At 38.6% G+C, this 26,317-nt stretch overlaps 2 protein-coding genes across 6 annotated transcripts in view; one reads left to right on the top strand and one right to left on the bottom strand.

Moving 5' to 3' along the window:
* Positions 1–992: 992 nt before the first annotated feature.
* On the bottom strand, positions 993–11,178 carry Tmed5 (transmembrane p24 trafficking protein 5). The gene is made up of 4 exons (XM_041632164.1): positions 10,824–11,178; positions 8,643–8,740; positions 4,796–4,979; positions 993–3,940 (listed from the first exon to the last, which is right to left on the bottom strand). Exons 1-4 carry the CDS (start codon positions 11,010–11,012, stop codon positions 3,722–3,724), a joined length of 690 nt encoding a protein of 229 aa, XP_041488098.1. The 5' UTR covers positions 11,013–11,178; the 3' UTR covers positions 993–3,721.
* Positions 11,179–11,777: 599 nt separating this feature from the next.
* Positions 11,778–26,317, top strand: part of Ccdc18 (coiled-coil domain containing 18) — a 145,688-nt gene continuing 131,148 nt past the window's right edge. For 4 of the 5 annotated variants that reach the window (XM_041632173.1, XM_041632177.1, XM_041632176.1 and 1 more), the window contains exons 1-6: positions 11,778–11,994; positions 12,548–12,728; positions 13,863–14,005; positions 14,627–14,798; positions 16,213–16,371; positions 21,615–21,721. In XM_041632173.1, coding sequence (XP_041488107.1) covers positions 13,866–14,005; positions 14,627–14,798; positions 16,213–16,371; positions 21,615–21,721 — 578 coding nt within the window. In that variant the 5' untranslated portion in view covers positions 11,778–11,994; positions 12,548–12,728; positions 13,863–13,865. The remainder of the gene's footprint in view (positions 11,995–12,547; positions 12,729–13,862; positions 14,006–14,626; positions 14,799–16,212; positions 16,372–21,614; positions 21,722–26,317) is intronic. The other variant, XM_041632174.1, reaches the window with a different exon arrangement.

Genomic DNA, 26,317 nt, shown 5'->3' on the forward strand with positions numbered 1-26,317 from the left:
GAATGGTAACATTTTATTTTTTCAAATATTTATTATTTATGTATACAGTGTTTTGCCTGCATGTCTGCATGCCAGAGGAGGGCACCAAATCTCATTACAGGTGGTTATGAGTCACACTGTGGTTCCTGGGAATTGAACTTGGAACCTTTGGAAGAGCAGTCAGTGCTCTTAACCTATGAGCCATCTCCCCAGTCCCGAATGGTAACACTTAAAAAATATGTATTTTACTATTATCTTTTTTCCCCCTTTCAAGACAGGGTGTCTCTGTAGATTTGATGCCTGTAGATCAGACTGACCTGTCTCTGCCCGAGTGCTGGGATTAAAGGTGTGCATCACCACTGCATGGCCTACCATTGTCCTTTGTGTGTATTCATGTTAGTGCGTGTGCGATGATGTACTGTGGAGGCCATCCTCTCCTGCAGCCTTCATGTGGGTCATGAATGCTCGTGTAGCACCCCAGACTCTGGGCAGTGCATGGTCTTTGCCCCCCAACAGGGTTTCTCTGTGTATCCCTGGCTGTCCTGGAACTTCCTCTCTAGACCACACTGGCCTTGCACTCTGCCTCCGGAGTGCTGGGATTAAAGGCCTGAGCTATCACCGCCTGTCCTGGTTTTTGCTTCTCGTAATCCGAAGGACCTTTTAGGTAAAATGTATGTTTGGGCGTAGAGATAACTGAGTACACTGGCTGTTCCAAAACAAAGTAGTATGACAGAAAAACTCAGAGAAGCTGGGTGGTAGTTGCCAACGGCTTGGCTTTAATCCCAGCATTTGGGAGGCAGAGACAGGAGGATTCTCTGTGAGTTCAAGGCCAGCCTCGTCAACAGAGCAAGTTCCAGGACAGTTTCACGGAGAAACCCTGTCTCGAAAAACTAAGTAAAGGAAAAAGAGAGAAAGAAAGAAAAGAAAAACATTACATGCTAAATTAATATGTCTTAAAATTTCTGATAAATAATTTTCACTGGAGGTACAAAATTACAGGGACTTGGTTTTTGTTAATTTTAAGATAATGTTTAATGGTAAATATACCTAAATATATTTTGATTTATAATTTATTTCAACATTTTCAGATGCTTATTTACCTTCTGTTTATTGACCTGGTAAAAGAGCACATAATCCAACTGCATCTCAGAATGCAAGTCATCTCTACACTTCTGTTAAACTACTGTAGTAATTTATACAATTAACAAGATAAAAGTCAGATCAAGTGATGGCTTATTTGATTTAGTATAATTGAGAAAGCAACATTAAAAGACTCATATGAAGCAGATAATACACATTTAAAAATAAACATTTTGGTTTTTGTTTTTCTGATTAATACAGGCAACATGGTTCTTAATATCTTTATTTTTATCTATAAAAAATAAAATCTTTAACATTTGTAAGTTACTTTTTTCAATAAAGATACTACTACCATTTTAAATGGCAGGAAGTAACTGAATTATAGATTTAAAAATCAGTGGCACAAGTTACATACACGGTGACGTTAGTGACAAATACAGTGTTAGGTGCATACAGTATCCGCTGTGTCGAAGAGGTAGAGTTCTTAATCACAGTCTTACAGAAAAGACACAGTAGACTCAAGAGTAGTCTGTTTATCAGTTATGGTACCTATAGATTGCTTCCCTTCCACTTGAAAGTGGAAAAAGGCTTTTTTAGGTAATGATCTCACTTTGTATGTGCTGAGGAGTTTTGCTTACAATACTGGAGCATTTTCTTGGCCAGTTACTGATCATATATGGCATTTATGTTTTGAAAAGTCTCTGAATAGGGAAAAATAAATCTCTATTCTCCCAAGAAGGAAAATATACAGTATATCTCTGTACTATTGTGAGTATAAACTGTAAATGAAGTATTTCTCTGAGTACCTACCATATGTTTTGTGTGTGTGAGATAGTAGGGTAGTGGAAGATCATTATTGCTCAGTAAGAGTTATGGCAATATATAACACACACACAAATATAATAACATATATGTATATATATAATGAGTACAATACCCAGATTTGATTGTTCATGTTTTTGTAATTGACAATACATTTATCATAACACTAAAGATGTGTGTAATTTGTTTCATGATGAAGCTAAATTACTAGAACTTGAATAAGATTGTACTACAGACTAATAAGCTAGAAAGACAGCGTTTTTGTGTGTATTGGCTTTTATATTCACATTAACTGTTTATAATTTAGGATTGTTTTAATCCTTCAAAGTTATAAGTGACCATAGGTACTTAGGTACATAAATTTTATAGTAGGATGTGCATTTTATAAAATCTACCTGAACATTTATAATTGAAAACAGTAACTAGAAAATAAAAACTATGACAAACAAAATTTCTTCCAGTGAACTTCAAATTACCCTTCTCTGTTTTCTATTAGAAATGGGATAGCAAGGTGAGCCCATTTGATTCTAGATCTTATGGTTCTACTTAGGTGAACTTTCGTATTTGGTACTCTCAAGTTTATCTAATTTTTCCCTCATTCTGATGATTTTGAGAACTTAGGAGCTGTTTATTTACATAAGGTCAGATCTATTCAGCAGTGTGTCTCACACCTGCTGGTGACAATGTATTATCTAAACCAATAGCTATTGGCCAGATAACACCTTTAATCCCAGCACTTGAGAGGCAGAACTCCAGAGGTAGAGGCAGGTGGATCTCTGAATTTGAGGGCAGCCTGGTCTACAAAGTGAGTTAGAGGATAGCCAGGGCTACACAGAGAAACTCTGTCTGGAAAACAATAACAACCAAAAAAAACCCCAAAAAAACCAAACCAACAAACAACGAACAAAACCAATAGCTGTGTAGAAACCAATACAACAGTTTTGATGGGTAGTATAAAAATACATTCATTTTTATCTCAAATTTTATCTTAGCTAATGTCTTGACAGAATGTATCCTATTCATAAACATCAACTACCCTATTTATATCTTCACATAAGAAAACCTTTATAATGACATTTCAATGAGAAAGACATTGCCTAATTTTTGAGGAAAGAATGTCCTTCCAATTTAATTATCAAAATGTTAGTTCTTGGAAATGTAAGCTAAGTTTATAAAAACTAATACTTTTCTATAATGTTTCACATTGTATTTGGTTATAAAATTCTTAAAAATAGCCAGGCAGTAGTGGCACATGCCTTTAATCCCAGTACTCAGAAGGCGTAGGAAGGTGGATCTCAGTGTTTGAGGCTGACCTGGTCTACAGAGCTAGTTCCAGGACAAGGGCAACATAAACCCTGTCTTGAAAAAAAGAAAAGAAAAAATTTAAAAATATCATTTCAGTGGTATACATATAGTTATCTTTTTTGGAAAGATGTAATGGTTAGTCCATAATTATATAATCCTCAAATGATTTGCAAATTATTTTGTACCAGCCAATTTACAGAGAAAGTTCTGTGTAAAAGCAAATTGATGGTGTGTTTATGGATACTGTTCATTAATTTAATTTATACATATTTGGGAGAGATTTTTAAACCTAAAAAATGTTAATTGCTCCAATCAAATCTAAATTATATATGATATCCTGTTATATACATTTAAGTGTATAACTGGGTCAATAAAGTTATCTGGATATACAATGATTTTCCATAGTAAATTTTACATATCTTATACTTAATTTCTGAAAATGTTATGGGAATGACTACTAATGATCTTGACTGTAACAGTGTATTAGAATTTTCTACCTCTTTTTTTCCAATGTTAAGTAATCTATGTTGGAGTTTTAAGTTCTACTTTTCCTCTTATCTTCAAACAGACTTTTCAGCATATAAACCTGAATACCTGACACTACCACCATGACTGTCAGATTCACCACGGACCAGAAGTTGACTCTGTCAAAGTTGCTTTCTTGTATGTTTCGATCACGAGCTTCAAATGCTCTAAGCAGAGTTTGTATCTGACCACTTTTGCTCAGTCTGGACTTGATGCTGTTGATGGACTCCTGGAAAGAAATACAGTAATTTTTCTATTTAAAATACTAAGAACAAGTTTCTTTAATAATATGCTTTATGCTAGTTTTCAAAACCAAAACAATTTTTAAAATATATGAGAATATAATTCAGTTAAAGGACCGGTATTATTTGTGTCACCTGGAGATCCTCCATGAGGCTTTAAAATAGTAATAATATATTTAAATTTATTTAGCAAAGGAATAAAGATACCTTGAAGAGTCAAGATCAAAGTAATTGCGTTAGCGTAGCACCAGGACTTTTACACCTATCTCTCTTAACGTTCTGACAACCATAAAATATTTTTTCAGTTTTTAAAAGACCAGCTGATTATATTTTTAGTTATTTGGCAGTTTTTACCTAATGCACTGTGTGACTATAATACGCATTATACATCTGAGTGTTTGCTATGTCATCCAGGGAGGTCCAACACACATAACAATGGAAGAGTGTATAGAGTAATGTAAGGCGTAAGGCATGGAATGCCAGCAAACCTTGCAGTGAAAAAGGTCCCAGCCCTGTCAACACCTCTAAGACTTTAGATCTGTGAAATTCACTTCAGATTTTTGACCTCTGGAACTATGAGAAAATAAGTTTAAACTTTTTTTTTTTTTTAAATTGCACTGTTTCTGCAAAAAAAAGTATTTAAGATAAGATCCACTTGAGATAAGTGATTTGAAAAACTAATAAAAAGCTAAACGTAAGCTAAAATTGAGATTTGAAATGATGTAAAAATATGGCGAAACCAATAGTTTTTGGAAAATATGGTTAAGAATGCTCACTTTAATCCCTGCCATACAAAGATAACTGACCAATGAGCTGCCGTTACTTATTAATGTCCTACTAACCAGGATGTCCTCCAGCTTCATCTCCAGCACATCCGTGTCAGGGATATATCTTTTCCAGTCTTCTTGTTCCTGAGCTTCTTCTCCCATATTATCCAGGATCAGTTCAAAAAAAATTACCTTCTCAGAAATGGTGCTAAATGTATTATCAAAGCAGAACATGTAGTCACCAACTTCAGTCTCCACACTACATTAAAACAAGGGAACATTTTAGTATTCTGAACATCTATCTAACCATGACAATATATTCAAATACTTGAAAGTTACACATACTTAGAATTTACCTGGTCAATTACATTAAATTATTTTAATCTTGTTTTGTTTTGTTTTGTTATCAAGACAGGGCTTCTCTATGTAACAGTCCTGGCTGTCCTGGCATCCCCTTTGTAGACCAGGCTGGCCTCAAACTCACAGAAATTTGCCTGTCTCTACTTCCCGAGTGTTGGGATTAAAGTCGTGTACCACCAATGCCCGACCTGATCTAGTTTTTCTTTCTGGTGGGGGAAAGAATAGGATTCTATAATGAGTCTTACTCATATGCAAATATAGCAAACAACCTACTCTTCAATTGAGATTCGCCTTTAAACTGAGTTTTGTTTCCTTTTCAGAAGCAGTGATAGAACTGGAGAGATGGCTCAGTGGCAGAGAGCACTCTCTGAGAAGACTGCAGGTAGGGTCCCAGTATGCACACACCTGCCTTTTAACTATAGTTTCAAAGGATCTGACATCTTTTTCTGACTGACAGGTAACATACACACAAATACAAAGGTTTTCTTTCAGGTTTCTGACATAAAATACTGTTTACAAAGAAAAGAGATGAGGTCTGTAGCTCGTAACTGGAACTTTACTCTGTGAGATTACCTATACTGAATAAATACAATTCATATCTAAACTGAATTTAAGTCCTTTGTCTTGCTGGCTACCGTGGCTCTTGATACTTAATTGTTATAACGTGAAATCAACCTGTAATGACCATGTTTTGTTAGTCTCATTTTTTCTATTTCCAGTTTGTATTTGCATTGGGCATTGTAACTGGTTTTACACTACACATTAGTTGATACTCATTTCTCTTCAATAATTTAGCACTTCCTCTAATTGTATTACATTGGGAGTTCGTGTAATTGGTCATTTCTAGATGAAATGAAGTTCACATAGAATAAGATGAACATAGCCTATTATGGGCCAAGGTGAAGCTTGGTTGGCCTTCATTGCTTTGGTGCTGGGGACTAGATCAGTGCCTCACATATACTAAACAAGTGATCTGCCCCTAAGCCACACCCCCAGAGCTAAAGCCTGGTTTTATTTCCAAATTAATAGATTTTTCTAAGATATTACTCAGATTCTCCCTGTATTTTTTTTTACAAGCTCCCTTTTATGATTTGGATATGAAAATGTCCCAAAAGGTTTGTTCCCATAAAAATGTTTAGAGGTGACTGTATCGTGAGCATTGACTGAACTATTGGGAGGTGAGAAAGTAGATTGGGATTAGCAATAGTGTCTGCCCTTGAAGAGTATATCTTGAACCTGGGACCCTTTCTCTCTCTTTCTCTCTCTCTCTCTCTCTCTTCCATTTGCTATGAGGTGAGCTGCTTTGCTCCTCATCAAGTATGGCCCAGAACAAAATGGAGCATAGTAACTGGTGGTGTGAGTGAAAATGGCCCCCATAGGTTCATAGGGAGTGGCACTGTTGGAAGAAGTATGTTACTGAAGCTGGGCTTTGAGGTTTCCAATGCTGAAGCCAGGCCCAGTGTCTTTCTTCCTGCTGCCTGTCAGTTCTATCTGAACACAGAACTCCCAGCTACCTCTCCAGCACCACGTCTGCCTGTGCTCTCACGCTTGCTGCCGTGGTGTCTCTGCACAAATAACCATCAACTTACATCTCAAAATAAACCTTGTTTTTTTTAAGTTGTCACAGCCTGAGCAAACACTGGTGAACAGAGTGAAGAACAATTATAAACAGAAACAAATGTTATGGTACCCGTAAAACAAGTCGATGGCTCTTGTGAAGGACACATCATTCATTCAGAAGTGTCTAACCTGTGGCTCACAGGTTGTCTGTGTCGTCTGTCAGAGGATGGTTATAAATACAGCTCACAAAACACTGAACTTGCTAAAAACGTGAGCTTTCCTAAAAAATAATTTATTTTTTATAATTGATTATACAGTTTTTGAGTGTAAACCCTGGAGGTTGTATTGCAGAGTCAAAAGGTGGACATACCTGGATGATATGACTCCAAAAAAGGGCAAGAAATAATTTGATCCTCCGAAGTTCAATTTTACTTGAGTTTTTATTACTGTCATTAGGCTTGCCTAGTATCCCAAAAGCAGCAAGGATTCACAGGCAATACAGAAGTAGTAGGCAAGAATGAAGCTATGTCGGGGGGGAGGCATGCATTGAGACAGGGTTTCTCTGTGTAGCTATGGCTGTTCTGGAACTCACTCTGTAGACCAGGTCAGTCTCAAACTCAAAGACCTTTGTCTGCCTGTCTCCTGAATGCTGGGATTAAAGGCATTAACCATCATGCCCAACTTTATACATATTTGTGTTTATTCCTTTGTATTTTTCTGGATAATTAAATTTATTAATATCTGAACCAAGTAGGTAATATGTTTCCTATCTACAAAGCATTAACTTTCACTGAAATAATTTTTAAAAAACTTAATATAATTTTTAAATGATTTCACATGTTGAAAATAAAACTTGAATGATTTAAAAATTATATTTCATATAAACTATACATATCTAATTGACATAATATATATGTGTATATAAACAAGTTACTCAGAAAAAGTTATGAAGTTTATAGTATTATAAACCTTAATTCATTTCAAATGAATTGTAGTCTTAATTGAACTCTACTTAGCCATTTTAACAAATGCATTTAACAAAAAGAATAAATTATATTATTCTTTTCTACTGTGTATATACCCATTTTTTGGATTTATTCTATGTGTATTAGTGTTTGCCTTGGTGTGTATACGTGCACCATGTGTGTGTTTCTTGCCTATGGAGATTAGAAGCGGGTGCTTGATCCCTTGGAAATGGAGTTACGGTAGCTGAGAGCCACTTCTGGGTATCTGATATCAATTTCTGGCTTTTGCAGGTACCTGTTACACATGTGGAGCACATACATACATGCAAGTAAAACATTCATACACATAATTTCTTTTGTTTATTTGTTTTTGAGACAGGGTTTCTCTGTGTAGCTTTGGAACTTGTCTTGGAACTCGCTCTGTAGACCCTGCTGACCTCGAACTTAGAGAGATCTACCTGCCTCTGACTTCCGAGGGTTGGGTTTAAAGGTGTGAGCTACCACTGCAAGGTCCATACACACAAAATTTAAAAAAAAAAAACAAAAAACAAAAAACATCTGGGCAGTGATGGTTCATGCTTTTAATCTCAATCCTTGGGAGGCAGAGGTAGGTTGATCTCTGTGAGTCTGAGGTCAGCCTGGTCTACAAAGTGAGTTCCAGGACAGCTAGGGCTATACAGAGAAATCCTGTCTGGAAAAAAGGCCAGACATGGTGGTGTATGCCTTTAATTCCAGTATTCAGGAGACAGAGGCAAGCAAGCAGATCTGAGTACCGCCAGTCCAGACAGTTACACGATTGAACTCTGTCTCAAAAACAGTAACAACCAAAAAACAATGTTTTTAAGCCAAGAAGGCCGATTTAAAATGTTAGTAGATTAACCAAAGCAAAGGAAAAAGCTGGGTGTGGTACCGTTGCTGGTGGATGCCCATGATTGATCACAGCACTCACAAGGCTACGGTACAAGGATTATTCTAAGTTCCAAGCCAGCCAGGGATACATGTAAATATATTGTGTCTCAAACAAACAATCAACTTACGTGTGCACACCATCTGATTTTCTTTGCTCAAAAACTAAGGTTCTGCCCTCTGGGGAGGTAAGATGGAAATCAATATCTAATCCTGCTCCATCTAAAACCTACAGAAGAGAAAAAAAAAACACGTATTACAAACCCCGAAAATAGAAACTTCTATGAGTAAATCATGTGATATAAAGACTTTTAAAATATTTTACCTATTTATTTACTTATTTATTGGACACAGTGTTGTTGTAAGGAGGCTGCTTGTTGATTTCCCAGCTGCTCAGCCCCAAAATAATCACACAGAAACTTCATTATTTAAAACATTGCTTGGCCCATTAGCTCTAGCTTCTTATTTGCTAACTTTTACATCTTAATTTAACCCATCTCCATGAATCCATGTATCACCATGTGGCTGTGGCTAACCAGGTAAAATTCCATTCAGCTCCAGAGGGCTCCATGGCTTCTCTCTGACTCCGCCTTCTTTCTCCCAGCATTCAGCCTAGCTTTCCCCGCCTACCTCAGATCCTTTATTGACCACTGGTATTCACAGCATACAGAGGGGAATCCCACATCACAGTGTCTCTTTATGCGGCCCTGGCTGTCTTGGAACTCACTGCGTGTCTCTCAGAGTTCTGGGATTAAAGCCATGTGCCACCATGTTTTTTAAAAGCTGTGCAAGTGGAGGCCAGAGGTTGACGTCCTCCGCTGTGTTCCAACTTTTTGAGAAAGATCTCCTCACAGGCTGGCCTTAAGCTTGTCATTCCTCGCTTTCAGCTTCTTTAGTGTTTAGAATTACCAGCATTTGGCACCATTCCTGGCTTTCAAGGAAATCTTTGATTAATAAAAATTATTTTCCCATCCAGACTCACTAACTCCATAGTTGGTTTCTCTGTGTCTAATTTTGCTTCCTTTAAATCTGCTTTTCACACTCCAACGATCTGCTTAAATTTTATGTGTCTGCGGCGTAGTGGTGGCAGGTTGTGGGATATTTATCTTTTTGTTTGTTTTTTTGAGACAGGTTTTCTCTGTAGCTTTGGAGCCTGTCCTGGAACTGGCTCTTGTAGACCAGGCTGGCCTCAAACTCACAGGGATCTGCCTGTCTTTGCCTCCCAAGTGCTGGGATTAAAGACGTGCGCCACCACTGCCTGGCTGATTCTCTTTATTTGTTTCTCCTCCCTACACAATTTCTTACACGCATTAACTGTTCAGTAAGTGCTGAATTTTTGCTCACATGCTAATTTTTGCTTAGGTTTTAGATACTATGATTTCAGATACTTAATGTAAGCTATAAATCGTCCTAAAGTTTCCTCATATAAAACTGGACATTAAGTTTTTAAAAAAAGATTTAATAATAAACGTATTTGTCCACGACAGTGTACATTTGTGCACCACGTGCAAGCAGTAACTTCTGGGCTTTCATTCCATTCCACTACATGCATTTTATTCTGCTCTAATTAATAGGATTTGGAACTTAATTTTTAAAAAAGCCTCAAAGATAAAACACATCAACATATATTTTGGTGCAAGGCTATTTGGAAGCACAGAAATTTGCCAGGTGGAAACTTATAGACTTTTTAATTAAGACACTTCTATTGCCGTATTCTGCTGATATTAAAAAGAAAACAAAGACAAGGGACGAATCCTGATGTTACAATGTTTTTATACACTATTATCTTATTTGAAAGTAATGGATATGCAGCTGGGACGGAAATGTACCACTAAATACGGCAACAGCTTCCTTGAACACATTTCAAAATTTGACATGTGTCACACTCCAAATTCCTTAACTGAAGCAAACACCGTGATGAATCTGGTGCAAGTGGTGAGGGTAACGCAAACAGTGGCATCATTTCGTTCAATAATTAAAAAATAAAAAAGAACGTGTACCATCCCAGTACTGTGAAACTCTTAGAACTAGTGTATACTCGCTAGGAAAGCTATGGGTGAATTAAGAAATAAAGACTAACGCCACCGACGTCACCAGTGCTGGCCTCTTTCCGACCAGAGGAAAGGGAAGCGAGGGTAAGTGTCAATTTTATGTCTGGCTAAATTTGTGAGTTCCAGACACCAAAGAGCCTCGCCTGTGCGCCTGCGCTGAGCAGGCCAGCTTCCCGGACGACCCTCTGGATGCACCTCGCCCGCATTCCGCAAGTTTCCCAAGCCGGTAAGCGGCGAAGGCCAGCTCGCCCCCGCGCTTACCTGGTATTCGATCTCCAGCGAGGCCTTTAGGGGCATGGGCTGGTAGAAGCACTCCTTCTGGCCTGCCGGGAGCGTGAAGGTGAAGTCGCTGTCCAAGGAGGGCTTGAAGCCGGCAGCCCCCCGCAGCAGCGCTGGGGGCAGAGCGGCCAGGAAGAGCACTGGGAACGGCAGCCAGGTCCTGCCGCCCATCCCGGTGGGAGCGATCTCCAGGAAGTGTTTAGCGAGGTGTGAGATGCCGGTGCCTCCGCTCCGAACTCCCAAGCTCCAGGGAACTTGGGGCGACCGCGGCTCACGCCGTCTTCGAAAGGGAAGCGCTGCCTTCCGCTGGGCTGGGTGAGGGCGGGGCTACTCCTCCCTTCCTGCACATCACCCCCCCCCCCCACCGCCCGGTTTCGGATCCGTGCTTTATACTGGACTTGTAGGTTTAGGCTTCCCTCACACAGACACACAGACAGAAAGACATAGACACACAGACACACACAGATATAGACACAGACACACACTCACAGACATAGACACACACAGATCAATGAGTATCGGCGGCGGTAATGATGGGAATTGTAGTCCAATATGAACTCTGCGTGCAGCCCCTCCGCCCCCTGGTTTCGGATTCGTGCTTCATACTGGATTTGTAGGTTTTGGCTTCCCTCCCACAGACACACACAGATATAGACACAGACACACACACACAGATCAATGAGTATCGGCAGCGATAATGATGAGAATTGTAATTAAATACGAACTCGGCGTGCAGCCCCTCCGCCCCTTGGTTTCGGATCCATACTTTATACTGGATTTGTAGGTTTTGGCTTCCCTCACACAGTCACACAGACACACACCAATGAGCATCGGCGGCGGTAATGATGGGAATTGTAGTCCAACATGAACTAGGCGTGCAGAACCCATCCGCACGTCCGGCCTCATTTCCCGGCACGCACTGCGCTCCGGCGACGCGGCAGCGGAGCCTGTGTCGGAGCGGGGCTCGTGGCCCGGGAGGTGCGTCCCAACGGCTCCCGCGGCGGTTCGAACTCGGCGCCTCCGAGGTTCGCTGGTTCTCTAGGTCGTGTGTTGGAGGCTTCCACGTCGCGGCCTGCGCTGTCCTAGGCTTCGAGCGCAGAGGAGCCGCGCTGCGCCTTGGCCTGGGGTCGCTAAGTACAGCTGCGACCTTGTGGTGAGCAGACCCCCCCCCCCCCCCCCCCCCTGACTGGAAGCGGGCTTTCCTGACGTCCCGGCGCTCAGTGCGCTCCCGGGCGGTGTGTTGGGTTTGAGGATGCCAAATGCTCTGCTCCCTCCAGGCAGATGGAGCCCCTCTTCAGTAGATTGAGCGTCCTCGAGATAAAATACTGTATAAAACCATGGACTCTTTCCCAAGCGGGAAAGCCTGTCTCATCCAGGGAGTATAGAGTGCTGGTTCTTCCCTTACTGAGAGTACAGCTAGAACGCTTTTTCCCCCCAAGTAGGCTTGAAGATACCGTTGTCAGGGCCCCTAGGTAAGATGATGAGCCTTTCCGCGTACATACGACTGGTAAAAGTCCTCAGGAACATGACGATGTTTGAATACTAGACGTATTCACTGATGCTTCAGAACGGTTAGAAAATTCTTACATGAGAATGCAGAAGTTGTTGAACATAAAAACTTGACTTTAGGTGGTGTTATACAGTGTTGAGCGGCATTTTTCGATCTAATTCTTCTCCTTTTTTCTCCGTCATTGTCCGATATGAAGCTCGAGATGTTGTTGAACAGATGTGATTGAAGCAGAATGGGGATCCGATTCACTATCTGACTGGGGAAGTCTTCGAACTTAAGCAGAAGCAGATTTGTGAAAACAATATCGGAAAGACAGTAGAAACATTTTATTTTCTAAACATCTTATTTAATTTCAATACTCAGCTTTTTCCAATAAGGTGAGAGGTTTTAATAACCCACCCCACTCTTGCAAAATTTTGAGTAGAAAATAAATGTACCAAACTATTTTACCAGAATAGAGACGGAGAAGGTAGCTTATTCATTTATCCATTCAAAATATTGAGCTTTCCTAAATACATTTTTTTACTTTATAGCCTTGAACATGGGGATTATATTGGTAGCCTAGCTTTTAAGAAGGGCGATAAAAGAGGCTCCACAATGAAAAAGAGTGAATGAAGTGTGAACAAGAGGTGAAATTGTAAGAAGAGCTATAGCAGGAGTAGAAATTCTAAAGCTTTGAGTGTTAGTTTAATAATTAAAGTAGCAAAATATCCATTGCTATGATCTTAAAGATATTAATTTTGCTTTATGTGTGTGTTTGGGTTCCTCTGAAACTGGAGTTACAGACTAGTGTGAGTCACCATGTGGGTGCTGAGAATAGCAATAGCAAGCCTTTGAAAGAGCATTCGGGACCCTTGAATTCTGAGCCATCTGGCCAGCTGCATCATGATTCTTTCCTTTTAGTTAATCCTAGCCCTGCTTGCCCACAGCTGATGCACCCGAACGTTCCCCCATGTAGTTTCTGAGTTGAATTACTAAATTTCTTTTTGTTTTGTGTCTTTTTTTGAGAGAATGTCTTAATATGTAGACCAGGCTGGCCTTGAGCTCACCTGCCTCTACTTCCCAAGAGCCAGGATCAAAGGAGTGGTAACCGGCCGGGCGGTGGTGGCGCACGCCTTTAATCCCAGCACTTGGGAGGCAGAGGCAGGCGGATCTCTGTGAGTTCGATACCAGCCTGGTCTACAAGAGCTAGTTCCAGGACAGACTCCAAAACCACAGAGAAACCCTGTCTCGAAAAAAACCAAAAAAAAAAAAAAAAAAAAAAGGAGTGGTAACCGTATTCAGCCTCTCGATGTCATTTTGATCTGTGATTATGACTTGTGAATGTGAGTATATTTAAATTTTACAACCACTGTGAACAGATGATAACTTATCTGGTAATACCACCTTTTAAGAAAATATGGAAGATTGTAGTGGTAACATCTTATCGGATGCCCCAGATTTGTAAAATGATTAAATTCTAACACCTCATATTGAAATTAATTATTTCAATGGCTTTGTTTTCTTGTTAGGAAATGGAATCTAGTTCATCCGACTACTACAATAAAGACAATGACAATGAGGAAGAAGGTTTGCTTGCAAATGTTGCTTCATTGAGACATGAACTGAAAATAACAGAATGGAGTTTGCAGAATTTAGGAGAAGAGTTGTCCAGGCAAGGAAATAAAGTCACATGTATAAATTAAAGTGTTAATTTATAAACATAAAATGACTAGATTTTATTATATGTCATCTTTATTATGCCTCTTGACTAAGATATATTTTTCTGTACTTTTTAATATAATTCAGTTTGTGAAAATGGAAATATTAACAAGCATTTACATATTAAGAAAACATGTTGCTGGGCAAGCATCTTTAATCTCAGCACTTGGAAGGCAGAAGCAGACGCTCTGAGTTCAAGGCCAGCCTGGTCTACAGAGTCCAGGACTGCCAGAGATACACAGAGAAACCCTGCCTTGAGAAATAAACAAAACGAAGCAAAACCCAAACATCTTTAACATATCAGGAATCAGCATGAACTATATATTCATAATTTTTATTAATCGTTCATTATTGTAGCTGCTTTTTTTCCACTCCTGAAGTAAAAGAGATTCAGGAAATAGATTGCCAAGTGTTTATGTGCTTATTTGGGACTGGGCAGTCAGGACAAAAGAAAATCTCTACCTCTGTTTACAGTTATGCTCATGGCTGTGGATCTAATTTCTGCTTAGTATATGTAGAAATTTGTGGTGAAAACTATTGTCAGACTGAAGTATAATTTTTCTTTGTTCTGTAGTGTTAGTCCGAGTGAAAATTCTGATTATGTCTGCAATCCTTCAAGATCTGAAAGGCTTATTTTGGAAGAGCTTACTCAACCTAGCCGCCTGGGACTTTTAAAGTATCCACCTTATAAGAAAGTTTGTAAAACGACTGGTAGTACTGATTATCAAAAGAAAACAAGAGATAAGGTTATTATTTTTATACCTATTTAAAATGGTTTTTCTTTGCATGTTATCCGTAGTCTCTGACTACAGTGTTTGAGATGGGAATATAATTGCTCTTTTTCAGTACTATCAGATGTGCATGAGTGTTTGCCTGCAATTATGTCGTGGAGGTAAAGTGGGTATTGGATCTCTTGCAACCAGGCTATAGATAGTAACTTCGCATTGTGAGCTTCTATGTGCATGCTAGGAATTGAATCAGGGTCCTTCAGAAGAGCAACCAGTGTTTTCATTGTTGAACCATCTCCCCAGCTCCATAATTGTACCTTTTACATCCTAATCTTTCATGCAGTGAAAACTCTGCAGTTAGGAGGAAAACTGAGTTTTCCAATATATTTGTTATGGAGAAATTGCTAGTTTATATTATTTAAATAAAAAAATATGAAGTATGAGAGATTTTGTATAAATAGAAAAGGCAATTGAGTAATTATTTATATATGTTTGGAACCACTAGAAAGCTAAACTATAAAGTTAAAGTAAGATGTCAGGCAGGTCATGGCTCATGTCTATAATGCTAGCACTTCACAGACTGAGGTAGGAGAATTGCTTTGAGTAAATAAATTGGGCATGATGACTTTGTCCAATAACCCTGGTACTCAAGAGTTAGAGGCAGAGCCAGGCAGTGGTTGCACACGCCTTTAATTCCAGCACTGGCAAAGCTGAGGAGGGCGGATCTATGGGAGTTCAAGGACAGTCTAGTCTACAGTGCAAGTTCCTGGACAGCTAGGACTGTTACAGAAAGAAACCCTGTCTTGAAAAACATAGAACAGTAAAAAACAAAACAAAGAGAGGCAGGAGGATTAGAAGTTTATAGTCATTCTTGCATATATAAGGAATTTGAGGTCAACCTGGGTTAGAGAACTTGTCTCAAAAAAAAGTTAATCTGAAAAACAGTTACTAAGGATGGCAGGATGTATTTCTATATGCTTTTTCTTTTATGTAGCTTGACTTTATAGTCTATACATATATGTTCCTCAAAATTTTGAAAATAACATTGAAAATGTATTATAAGATATATTTAACAGCATAGTAAAATACATGCATAAGTTAAAGAATATTTTGTCTCATCTTGGTTGGCATATGTATTCCTCCATATTCTCTTTTGTATGCAGGGTAGCTGTGAATATCTTTAGGTGCAGAAATACAAAGATTTCTGTCATATTTATACTCAGGAGTGATATTGTTGATTCTTTTGCCAGTGTATACTTAATTTGTACTACTACAAGTGGAAAGGAATGTTGTCTCTCTTTTGTTTTTATCAATATTCACTAATGTTCATTGCGCTGAGTTCAATAATTTTAATGGTAATTGTTGCCGTTTTCTATTAATTATATATAAACATCAAAGAATTAATGTACATTGTTATTTTCTTTTTTTTCAGGTTTCTTTTTCATCTGCTTCTATGGATCAAGAGGTTAAAAGCCTTCGAGAGAAACTTAATAAACTTAGGCAACAGAATGCTTGTTTGGTCACCCAGAATCACTCCCTGATGACGAGGATGGAGTCTGTGCACTTTGAACTTACACAGTCAAAAGCAAAAGTATGTTTTTTGATCTGTTAAGAGAATATTTGTAATATTTTATGGTTTGTAAATGGAAAATATTTATATTGCCTATCTAGTAGGCAGGAAATTTTATATGTTACTTGAATGTTAACAAGGAATGAAATCATACTATCTGAAGATAATTTAGGAGAACTTTTAATTTTTTTCCATGAGCATACATTTTTATTTAGAACTTTTAATTTTTTTACTTGGATAAGTCAACTTTTTAAAAACTGATAGGAACTTAGAAAGCAGAAAAAGAAGGGACGCTTAATGGTTAGAGAACCCAGGTTCATTTCCCAGCACCCACATAATGGCACACAACTGTCTGCAACTACAGTTCAGGCTATTTTCTATGCCCTCCGAGGGACCAGGCATTCATGTGCTGGACAGATGGACACACAGGCAAATCACCCATACACGTAAAATAACACTTCTTAAGTTAAACAAATCATGATGTCAAATTTTAGTTCATAAAGGTTTTTAATTGTCTCAAAAGCTCCATCAGTAAATTACATGATATTGAAGGAAAGTCTGCAAAATAAACTTCAAGTGATAATTTAAAAAAAAAAAAAGATAAATCTTAAAAGAAGAAAAAACCTTTTTTTCTATTTAAAAACTTGTTTTATTTTGTGTATGGGTATTTTTCCTGCATGTATGTTTCTATATTATGTGTAGGCAGTACCTGTGGAGGCCAGAAAAGGGTGCTGGATCCCTGGGACTGTAGTGGTGGGTATGAGCCACTATGCTGGAAGAGCAGCCAGTGCACTCAACTGCGTAGCCAAACCCCCTAGATCCTAGTTTTTACTTTATACTCTTAGGCATTTTTTGGTTCTTTTATATGGCTTTTCCATTTTTTTTTCTTGTTAGTGGTATATTTCATTATGTGATACCATAACTCCATTTTCTTATTTAAATTACTGCATTTTTACTATATTATTGGTATTGTATATATATGTATGTATGTGTATGTGTATACCTATTGATATTTATGTGTATTGTGGTGGCACATACAAATAGCACCTCCCCTTTTAATGAAACACCCCAGTAGCTTGCACTCCTACCAGCAATGGAGGAGTGTTCCTTTTACCCCACAGCCTCTCCAGCATAAGCTGTCATCAGTGTTTTTGATCTTGGCCATTCTTACAGGTGTAAGATGGAATCTCACTCAATATGAAGTTTTCTAGATCCATCCATTTTTTTGCAAATTTCAAGATGTCGTTATTTTTCTCTGCTGTGTAGTAATTTCAAACTCACTCAATATGAAGTTTTCTAGATCCATCCATTTGTTTGCAAATTTCAAGATGTCATTATTTTTCTCTGCTGTGTAGTAAGTACTCCATTGTATAAATGTACCACATTTTCCTTCTCCATTCTTTGGTTGAGGAGCACTATGGTTGTTTCCAGGTTCTGGCTATGACAAACAATGCTGCTATGAACATAGTTAAGCACATGTCTTTGTTGTACGATTGAGCATCCTTTGGATAACCAAAAGTGGTATTGCTGGGTCTTGAGAAAGGTTGCTTCTTAATTTTCTGAAAAATCTCCATACTGATATCCAATGGGGCTGTACTAGCTTGCACTCCTACCAGCAATGGAGGAGTGAGTGATTCCTTACCCCACAGCCTCTCCAGCATAGTGTTTTTGATCTTGGCCATTCTTATAGGTGTAAGATGGAATCTCAGAATTGTTTTGATTTGCATTTCTCTGATAACTAAGGGTGTTGAGCATTTCTTTAAGTGTCTTTCAGCCATTGCTTTTTTCAAAGAATAAAGTATTAGGACTGGAGAGATGGCTTAGTGGTTAAGAACACTCGTTGCTCTTATAGAGGTCCCATGTGTAGTTCCCAGCATCTTCATGGTATCTAACTGTCTATGCCTCTGCTTCCAAAGAATCTGATGCCCTCTTCTGGCCTTCATGGACAGTCTATACATGTGCATAGATATGTATATGCAGGCAAAACACTCATACACATAATTTTTTTTTTAAAGAAGAAAAGGTAAGCTGGGTGGTGGTAAACTCCTTTAATCCCAGCACTCAGGAGGCTGAGGAAGGTGGATTTCTGATTTTAGGCCAGCCTGGTCTACAGAGTAAGTTCCAGGATAGCCAGGCTAGAAACAGAAACTGTGTCTCAAATAAAAACAAATTACCCCCCCCCCCCCAATAAAAAAGAAAAGGTAAATATATCAGGACTAAATGCAGAGTTGTTTTATTTACATGAAAGGCTATGAGGTTAAATGATAAATGTTTACAGATTATGGGAGTTGAAGAAAAAGAATCAGATCCTCAAGGTCATTGTAGTTATGTGTCCTCTCAGAGCCAGCCTGTGTTACATGCTATCTATTATTTTGTTGGTAGAAAAGCACTGTCTGTCTGGTTGTGAAAGCTCACACCTGTGATCCCAGCACATGAGACATGAGGGTCCACCATTAGTTTCAAGGTAGTCTGGTCTACTTAGGAAGTTCCATATCAGCCATGGCTGGTCTCAAAAACCCAAAGCTATCTTCAAAAATCATTATGGAGTTATACACATGTAAAAGTCTCAGTGTTTTTTGTTTTTGTTTTGTTTTTTAAACTTTGGTTTTTGACAGAGTGTCTTATATATCCCAGTCTGTCCTTAACTCACTGTAGTTAAAATGACCTTGAATCTACTTCTTTCACTTCCTGAGGGCTAAGGTTATAGGCAAGTACTGCTATATCTAGTTTTTGAGGTGCTCAAGATAGAACTCATAGTCTCCTGCATACTAGGCAAGAACTCTACAAACCTATCTAAATCATTTGCCCTTGTTTTTTGTTCACGTTTTTGTCTTGTTTTCTGAGATTTTTTGTAGCCTGTATTGGTCTTGATCTCAGGTAGCTGAGGATGACCTTGAACTCTTGATTCTCCTGCCTGGTCACTATTAGGATTTCAGGAATGCATCTTCATGCCTAGCCTTTCAGTTCTCCTTTCGTAAAATCTACTCATGTTTCCTGTGTATGTGTTTGTGTGTGTCTGCGCACATGTGTGCATACGTGCAGGTGCTCGTGTGTGCGCTCACAAACAGTTCATGTTGTAATATCTTTAAATAGTCCGTTATTGCTTATATTGAGTACATGAAGGGCACCTTATACAAGGAGAGTTGCAGCTAGTTTTTCTTATATCTTTTTGTATGATAATGGAACTGTTCTTTTATTTTGCCTACTAAGTATGAAGTTACTTGTGTTTTCTCCCAAATCTTCAGGATTTGTTGTTCTATAAAAATCAAAAGTATTTTTTCATGTTATTTGATTTTTTTTCAAGATATATTCTCAGTATTATCTTAATACTTCCATTGGAGTCTTTTGGCTGTGGCTTTATTTCTTCCTTTTGTGAAGCTCTTTGTTCTACTTGTTTCATGTTTTATAACATCCTGATGCAATATAAAATGTAATGACTTTTGTTTTTCTGTGCTGTTGCAAGCTTCTTATAGAAAATGATGATGCTTTGATTATTCATATCTATCTATCTATCTATCTATCTATCTATCATCTATCTATCTGTTTAAGACAGGGTTTTCTGTGTAACATAACAGCTCAACTGTTCTGGAACTCACTTTGTTGACCAGGCTGGCTTCAAATTTGCAGAGATCCACCTGCCTCTGCCTCCGGAGTACTGGGACTAAAGGTACCACCACATCTGGCTCATTTTTCATATTTAAGAGAAAAATAAATCAGAGTTAATTGTAAGTTGTCCATGTGTTGGCAAAGTCTGTTCATTTATGAATGGTGGTTTATAGAAGTGGTCATTTTCTAAGAGGATATTCACCAACCCCAGAGGAGGACTAGGATGTAATGGGCTTCATTTGGAGCTAATATCTTCAGTAAGGGATGTTTGGATCTGGGCATGCTGGTGCATCACTTCCGGGGCAGAGGCAGTAGCAGGCAGTGTTGGCGTGTGCCTTTTATTCCAGCACTCGGGAGGCAGAGACGGGGGTATTTCTGTGAGTTTGAGGCCATTCTGGTCTACGTAGGGAGTTCCAGGATAGCTAGAGCTATATAGAAAAGCCCTGTCTCAAAACAAAACAAAAACTGGAACAAAACCACAAAAATCTTTGGCTTTTGCTTGAGGGATAGCCCCAACTGAGATGAGAGTAGAAACTTGTGAGCGATGGCTTTATATGGGTTTCGTCCTTTATGTCTCTACCTCGTCTCTGAGGCCGCTGTGCTCAGAGTCTTCATCAGCTGTCGCCTTTGCTTTGCTGTCGGTGTTCTGAGAGTGGGGGAAGCAGTGTGTAGCTCATTTGTAGTCTCAGGACTGACTTCTCTTTTTCTAGTCAGGATGTCTTCCCTGTCCCCTACTTCATGTCCTAAGTTTACTTTTCAAGTAAAAGCAGTTTTCATTGATATTTTGATTATTGACTAATTCAAGAAAATCAATTATTGCTGGCAGTTGTAGTGTTTTTAATCTCAATACTTGGGAGGCAGAGGTACACGGATCTGTGTGATCTCGAGTCAGCCTAGACTTGATATGATTCCAGGACAGGCATGACTGTTTCACAAAGAAACCCTGTCTCAAAAACACAAAACAAAAAAAGACAAAAAGACTATTCTTCACTATTATATTTATATTGTGTATTCCTTTTTTGCTTCAGTAGTTTTACTGAATCTTTCTGTCTGTAGGGCTAGATAATTTTCTGGATTATCTAGGTTTTCTCTATTAAGCATGATTACTAACATCAGTTGTTTTGTTTTGTTTTGTTTTTTGAGACGGTGCCCTGTCTGTCCTGAAACTTACCCTGTAGTCCATTCTGGCCTCGAAATCACTGTGATCTGCCTGCCTATGCCTTCCAAATGCTGGGGTTAAAGGCATGTACCACTACTGCCCTGTTCCTAAAATTAGTTTTTAAGTCATAAAAAATTCAATATATATTTCTTATCTATTTTTTCACTTTGATTTCTCTCTCTCTCTCTCTCTCTCTCTCTCTCTCACACACACACACACATATATACCTTCTAACTTATGTGAAATTAATCTTTGTAGATGGTGTCAGGAGTTTATACTGAGGTATTTGAGTACAGTGGCAGGTCATGTACTGAGTTGGTCTTCTGATGGTGATGTGTACATATGAACGCTCAATGAAAGGAATAGGTGAGGTTGGCTTTAGGTTTGGCAGTGACTGGAGAGTCCTATTGTACTTTCTCATGTAACAAAGAAAGGCTAGAATCCAAATAGATTGATTTATTTCCTGAAACTTAGTACCATAAAAGTTTTTATCTTTTAGATGTCTTTGCTTGAGTCTGCGCAAGAGCAGGCAGCCAACATCCCAATCTTAGAAGAACAGATTATAAATTTGGAAGCAGAAGTTTCAGCTCAAGATAAAGTTTTAAGGTAAATACACTTGTGTAGCTTTATTTAGTATTTCTCTGTGTTGTATCTTATTAAGTATTGTCCCTTACCCCCATTCCAGTGAATCTTCAGTGACCTAATAAAGTCTTAACTCAGCATTAAATTCCTTTCAGTCAATTATAGCTACTCATAGCTGTAGCTTGCATTCAGAGTACAGGAATTAAAGATGGATTATTTTAAGATGAGGTGCTTATTTGCATAATTTTATTTAACATAGCATGAATTCAAATTGTTCTTAATAATAAAAACCCAGAGTCAGATTTAGGGGTTAATACTGAAAGATCAGAGAAGCAGAATGGCAGACACCACAGAGTTCTTAACCTCTACCAATGCTCAGAACAAAGAGCTGATCCTGTTTCCCCTCCTCAGACTGAATGCTATCTCTGTGAAACCTCGGACTTCATCTGTCTCTATGAATCTCCAGACTGCATCCAGAATGCATCTGAGCTCCTCTCTCAGCCCAGCCATATCGCTCCTGTCTCCTCCTCCCTAGTACTGGGATTAAAAGCATGGGATCTCAAGTGCTGGGATCACCTTTGTGTGAGCTCTGTTTCTCTTTTAGACAGATTCAATCTCATGTAGCCTAGGATGGCCTGAACTCACGGACTGTCTGCCTCTGTCTCCCGAGTGCTGGGATTAAAGGTGTGTGCTGTCACACCACCCAGCCTCTATGGCTAACTAGTGGCTTAGCGCTGCACTTTTATCTTTAGGCAAGCTTTGTTAGATTACAAACAAAACAGCACTACAATTTAATATGAATTACTTTATTTCTTACTCTGTAATGCAACAAAAACTCATTATTTCAGTATAGTTTAAGGACAAGAAATAGGTTATTTTGTCATTTATTCTTATCTTCTGCTTTGAATGTAATATGTATTGAGTATCATGTTATATTTGTGTAATTACTGTAGCGGGAGATCCCACAGAGCATTGTATCTGGCTTGAATTCCAGGGTGTTGGCACCCGAACTTTGAACTGCTTGTGTGATGATGCTTCCTTTTGTTACTGTCACCTTTTGTCTGAAGTGTTTGATTCTTACCTGGGTTCTTCCTGAAGGCTTCAAAACCTTTACAAAACTTGTTTATGAGAGGACTTGGAAAACGAAGAGGTCTGGTGATTGAGAATTACTTGGGCATTTGGTTCCTTTAAACAACTCCAGAAAAGACTTGCTAAGAGGTGTAAATTGTACAGTATTTTTAAAACATCTTTAGAGAAGCAATGGGCAGTCAGTTCACCAGAAGCTGATTCCGCTGCTACTCCTAAGTCAAAATTCATCTTGGAGTGACCCTAATTTTTCCATGGACCCAAGAAAAACAGAACACTGACAGTTCTTACTACAGTTCTGGGACCAGCAGTATTAGCATTGTCTGGGAACTTGGTTGAGCCCAATCTCAAACTTACTAAACCACAAACCCAGAAATACGAAGCTCAAATACACACACACACACCCCTTTGAAAAGATGAAGCTCAGATACATACACACCTTTTAAAAGATGAAGCTCAGACACACACACACCCCCCCCCCTTTTAAAAGATGAAGCTCAGATACACACACACACCTTTTAAAAGATGAAGCTCAGGCACACACACACACACCCCTTTTAAAAGATGAAGCTCAGATACACATACACACCCCTTTTAAAAGATGAAGCTCAGGGCTGGAGAGATGGCTCAGAGGTTAGGAGCACTGCCTGTTTTTTCAAAGGTCCTGAGTTCAATTCCCAGCAACCACATGGTGGCTCACAACCATCTGTAATGAGATCTGGTGCAGAATACAGTATATATAATAAATAAATCTTTAAAAAAAAAGATGAAGCTCAGATACACACACACACCTCTTTTAAAAGATGAAGCTCAGATATGTGTGTGTGTGTGGTGGGTATGTGTATTTGATATACTTGGGCTTTTTTGTTTGTTGTTTTTGTTTTTTAAGATAGGGTTTTGGGGGCTGGAGAGATGGCTCAGAGGTTAAGAGCATTGCATGCTCTTCCAAAGGTCCTGAGTTCAATTCCCAGCAACCACATGGTGGCTCATAACCATCTGGCCTGCAGGCATACACACAGACAGAATATTGTATACATAATAAATAAATAAATATTTAAAAAAAGAAAAGATAGGGTTTCACTGTGTAGGCCTGGCTGTCCTAGAACTAGCTCTGTAGATCACTCTGGCCTCTAACATACCAGGACCTACCTGCCTCTGAGTGCTGGGATTAAAAGTGTGTGCCACCACTGCCTGGCTTTGTTTTTGTTTTTGTTTTTGTTTTTTTTTGATTTTTTAAAGATACAAGATTTTCTGTGTAGCTCTGATTGTCCTGGAACTTTCTATATAAACCAGGCTGTCCTTGAACTCAGATATCCTGCCACCTCTGCCTCCAGTGTTCTTTGTTTAAAGGCATGTACCACCATGTTCAGCTAAATTTTAGTAAGTATCATAGGTGATTCTAATGTATAAGCTTTTCCGTTTTAAAACTTTCTTTGTAATACATACATTAAATTTAATGTATTTTTGGTTTTGTGAATTTTTTCTGATTAGTTTTTTTTTAATTCTTTGAGAATTTCATGTGGTGTATTTTGATCATCTTCATCCACCTTTTCCAGTTCTTTCCTGATTCTCCCTTCCCTCCCTATGCATGCAACTTTGTGTGTGTGCACAAGGTCATTCACTTACCTGCTCCCCCTACTCTTGGCCAACTACTCTTAGATATTGGGCCTGTCCTGGAGTTTGGTTGATATACCAGAGTTTACACCATTAAAGAAAAATTATTCTCCTTTCAGAAGCTATCAAGTGCTAATAGCTCCTCAGTTATGGGTAGGACTTTGTACTCTCTTCCTTTTTCCGTTCGGAATTTCATGACTTGAGGTTATAGAGGTCTTGTGTATGTTCTCATAATTGTTGTGATGTATCTTCCCTGTTATTTCTAGAATACACTGTCTTCCTTAAAGTCACACACTCTTAAAATCTTAAAAATCTTTCAGCTTGTTTTCTTTTCCAGTAACGATAAACTTTCCGTTGAGTGGTTAGCTAGATTTCTCCATGTTCCATGACTCAATTATATAGTATCTTCAGCAGTAGGATCTTACCATCAGATTCTGGAGGGTAACTAAGAACAGTGGCAGTAGCCTGTAATCTTTGGGGTTTCATGAGCTTATTGGCCAATAATTCAAAAAGAGGTAACCTGTTATTGATATGGGGAGCTGGTACCTTTTTTTGTGTGTGTGGGGGGGGATAGTATGGTATCTACTTTTAGGGAACTTCCCTTCCCCATCATAGGATATGTATATATTTTAGGAAGTTTCTACAGTAGTATGTTTCCATATGGCTTTCTCAAAAGGCCTGTAGTGTTATCCATCCCTGCCATCTCCCATGCCATTTAATACTTCCTGTCTTATTTTTTCACTTTCCCTGTTATAACACTTTATTTCCCCTCTCTTTAAAGATCTTTCCTGTGTACCCTTATAACCTCTATGGGTTTAAGAGACAAAGTCTTGCTATGTTGGCCAGGCTGGTCCTGAATCTTTGGGCTCAAGTCATTCTAATGCCTCAATATCTTAAGTGTTTGGACTAAAGGCATACATCATTGTATCTGGCTTGATTTCTAGATCACATGTAATAGTTACTTGTAATTGAGTATTTCTTTTTAAAAGTGTTTTTGTTACGTTTATTTCTTCACTGGGGGTGGGTGGTGGTGTGAGCATGTCATTGCACACATGCAAAGGTTAGGGAGTTACTTTACTAATACCATGTGGGTTCCAGGGCTTGAACTCAAGTCATCAGCCTTAGTGTCAAGCACCTTTACCTCTTAGCAGTCTTTCTGGCATTTGTTTGCATGTTAAGATAGTGTGTCATTGTGCAGGGCAGGCTTGCCTTCCTGTCTCCTAGGTGCTGGTATTAAAGGTGTTCCTGGACTATTTCTTGTATTCTTATTTACTCTAATTATTTTATGTGTATATGTATTTTGTCTGTACATAAGTCTGTGAACCATGTGCATGCCTGCTGCTCATGGAGGCCAGAAGAGGGTGGGTGTTAGATTCTTTGGAGTTATAGGTGCTAGGAATAGAACCTTGGTCCCCTGGAAAAGCAGCAAGTTTTCTTTTTTTTTTTTTGTTTTTGTTTTTGTTTTTGTTTTTCGAGACAGGGTTTCTCTGTAGCTTTGGTGCCTGTCCAGCAGCAAGTTTTCTTTTTTTTTTTTAATTTATTTATTATGTATACAATATTCTGTCTGTGTGTATGCCTGCTGGCCAGAAGAGGGCAGCAAGTTTTCTTAACCACTAAGCCATCTCTCTCTGCCACTGTTATTCTAGTAATTTTTCATTGTGATCATTCTCAATATTCTAAGTAACTAAATTATAATTACCAGCAAATAACAAAAATTTTCCTGCTCAGAATTTGTACTTCTTGCTACTTTTCCATTTTTGTGTTTTTCATTGCGTAGAACAGTTAAAGATATCTTTGGTTGTAGAAATGATATCAATTATATTTGCTTTGTTTCTGAAGTATATAGTAGTGCTTCTAGTTTGCATGAAATATGTTTGCTTTTGTAAAGACTGCTAAGGATGACTTTAATTCCTGATCCTT

The sequence above is a fragment of the Microtus oregoni genome, unplaced genomic scaffold (assembly GCF_018167655.1).
Source record: "Microtus oregoni isolate MIOR12 unplaced genomic scaffold, Mior012 000040F_ref0000088, whole genome shotgun sequence".
NCBI classification, from domain to species: Eukaryota; Metazoa; Chordata; class Mammalia; order Rodentia; family Cricetidae; genus Microtus; species Microtus oregoni.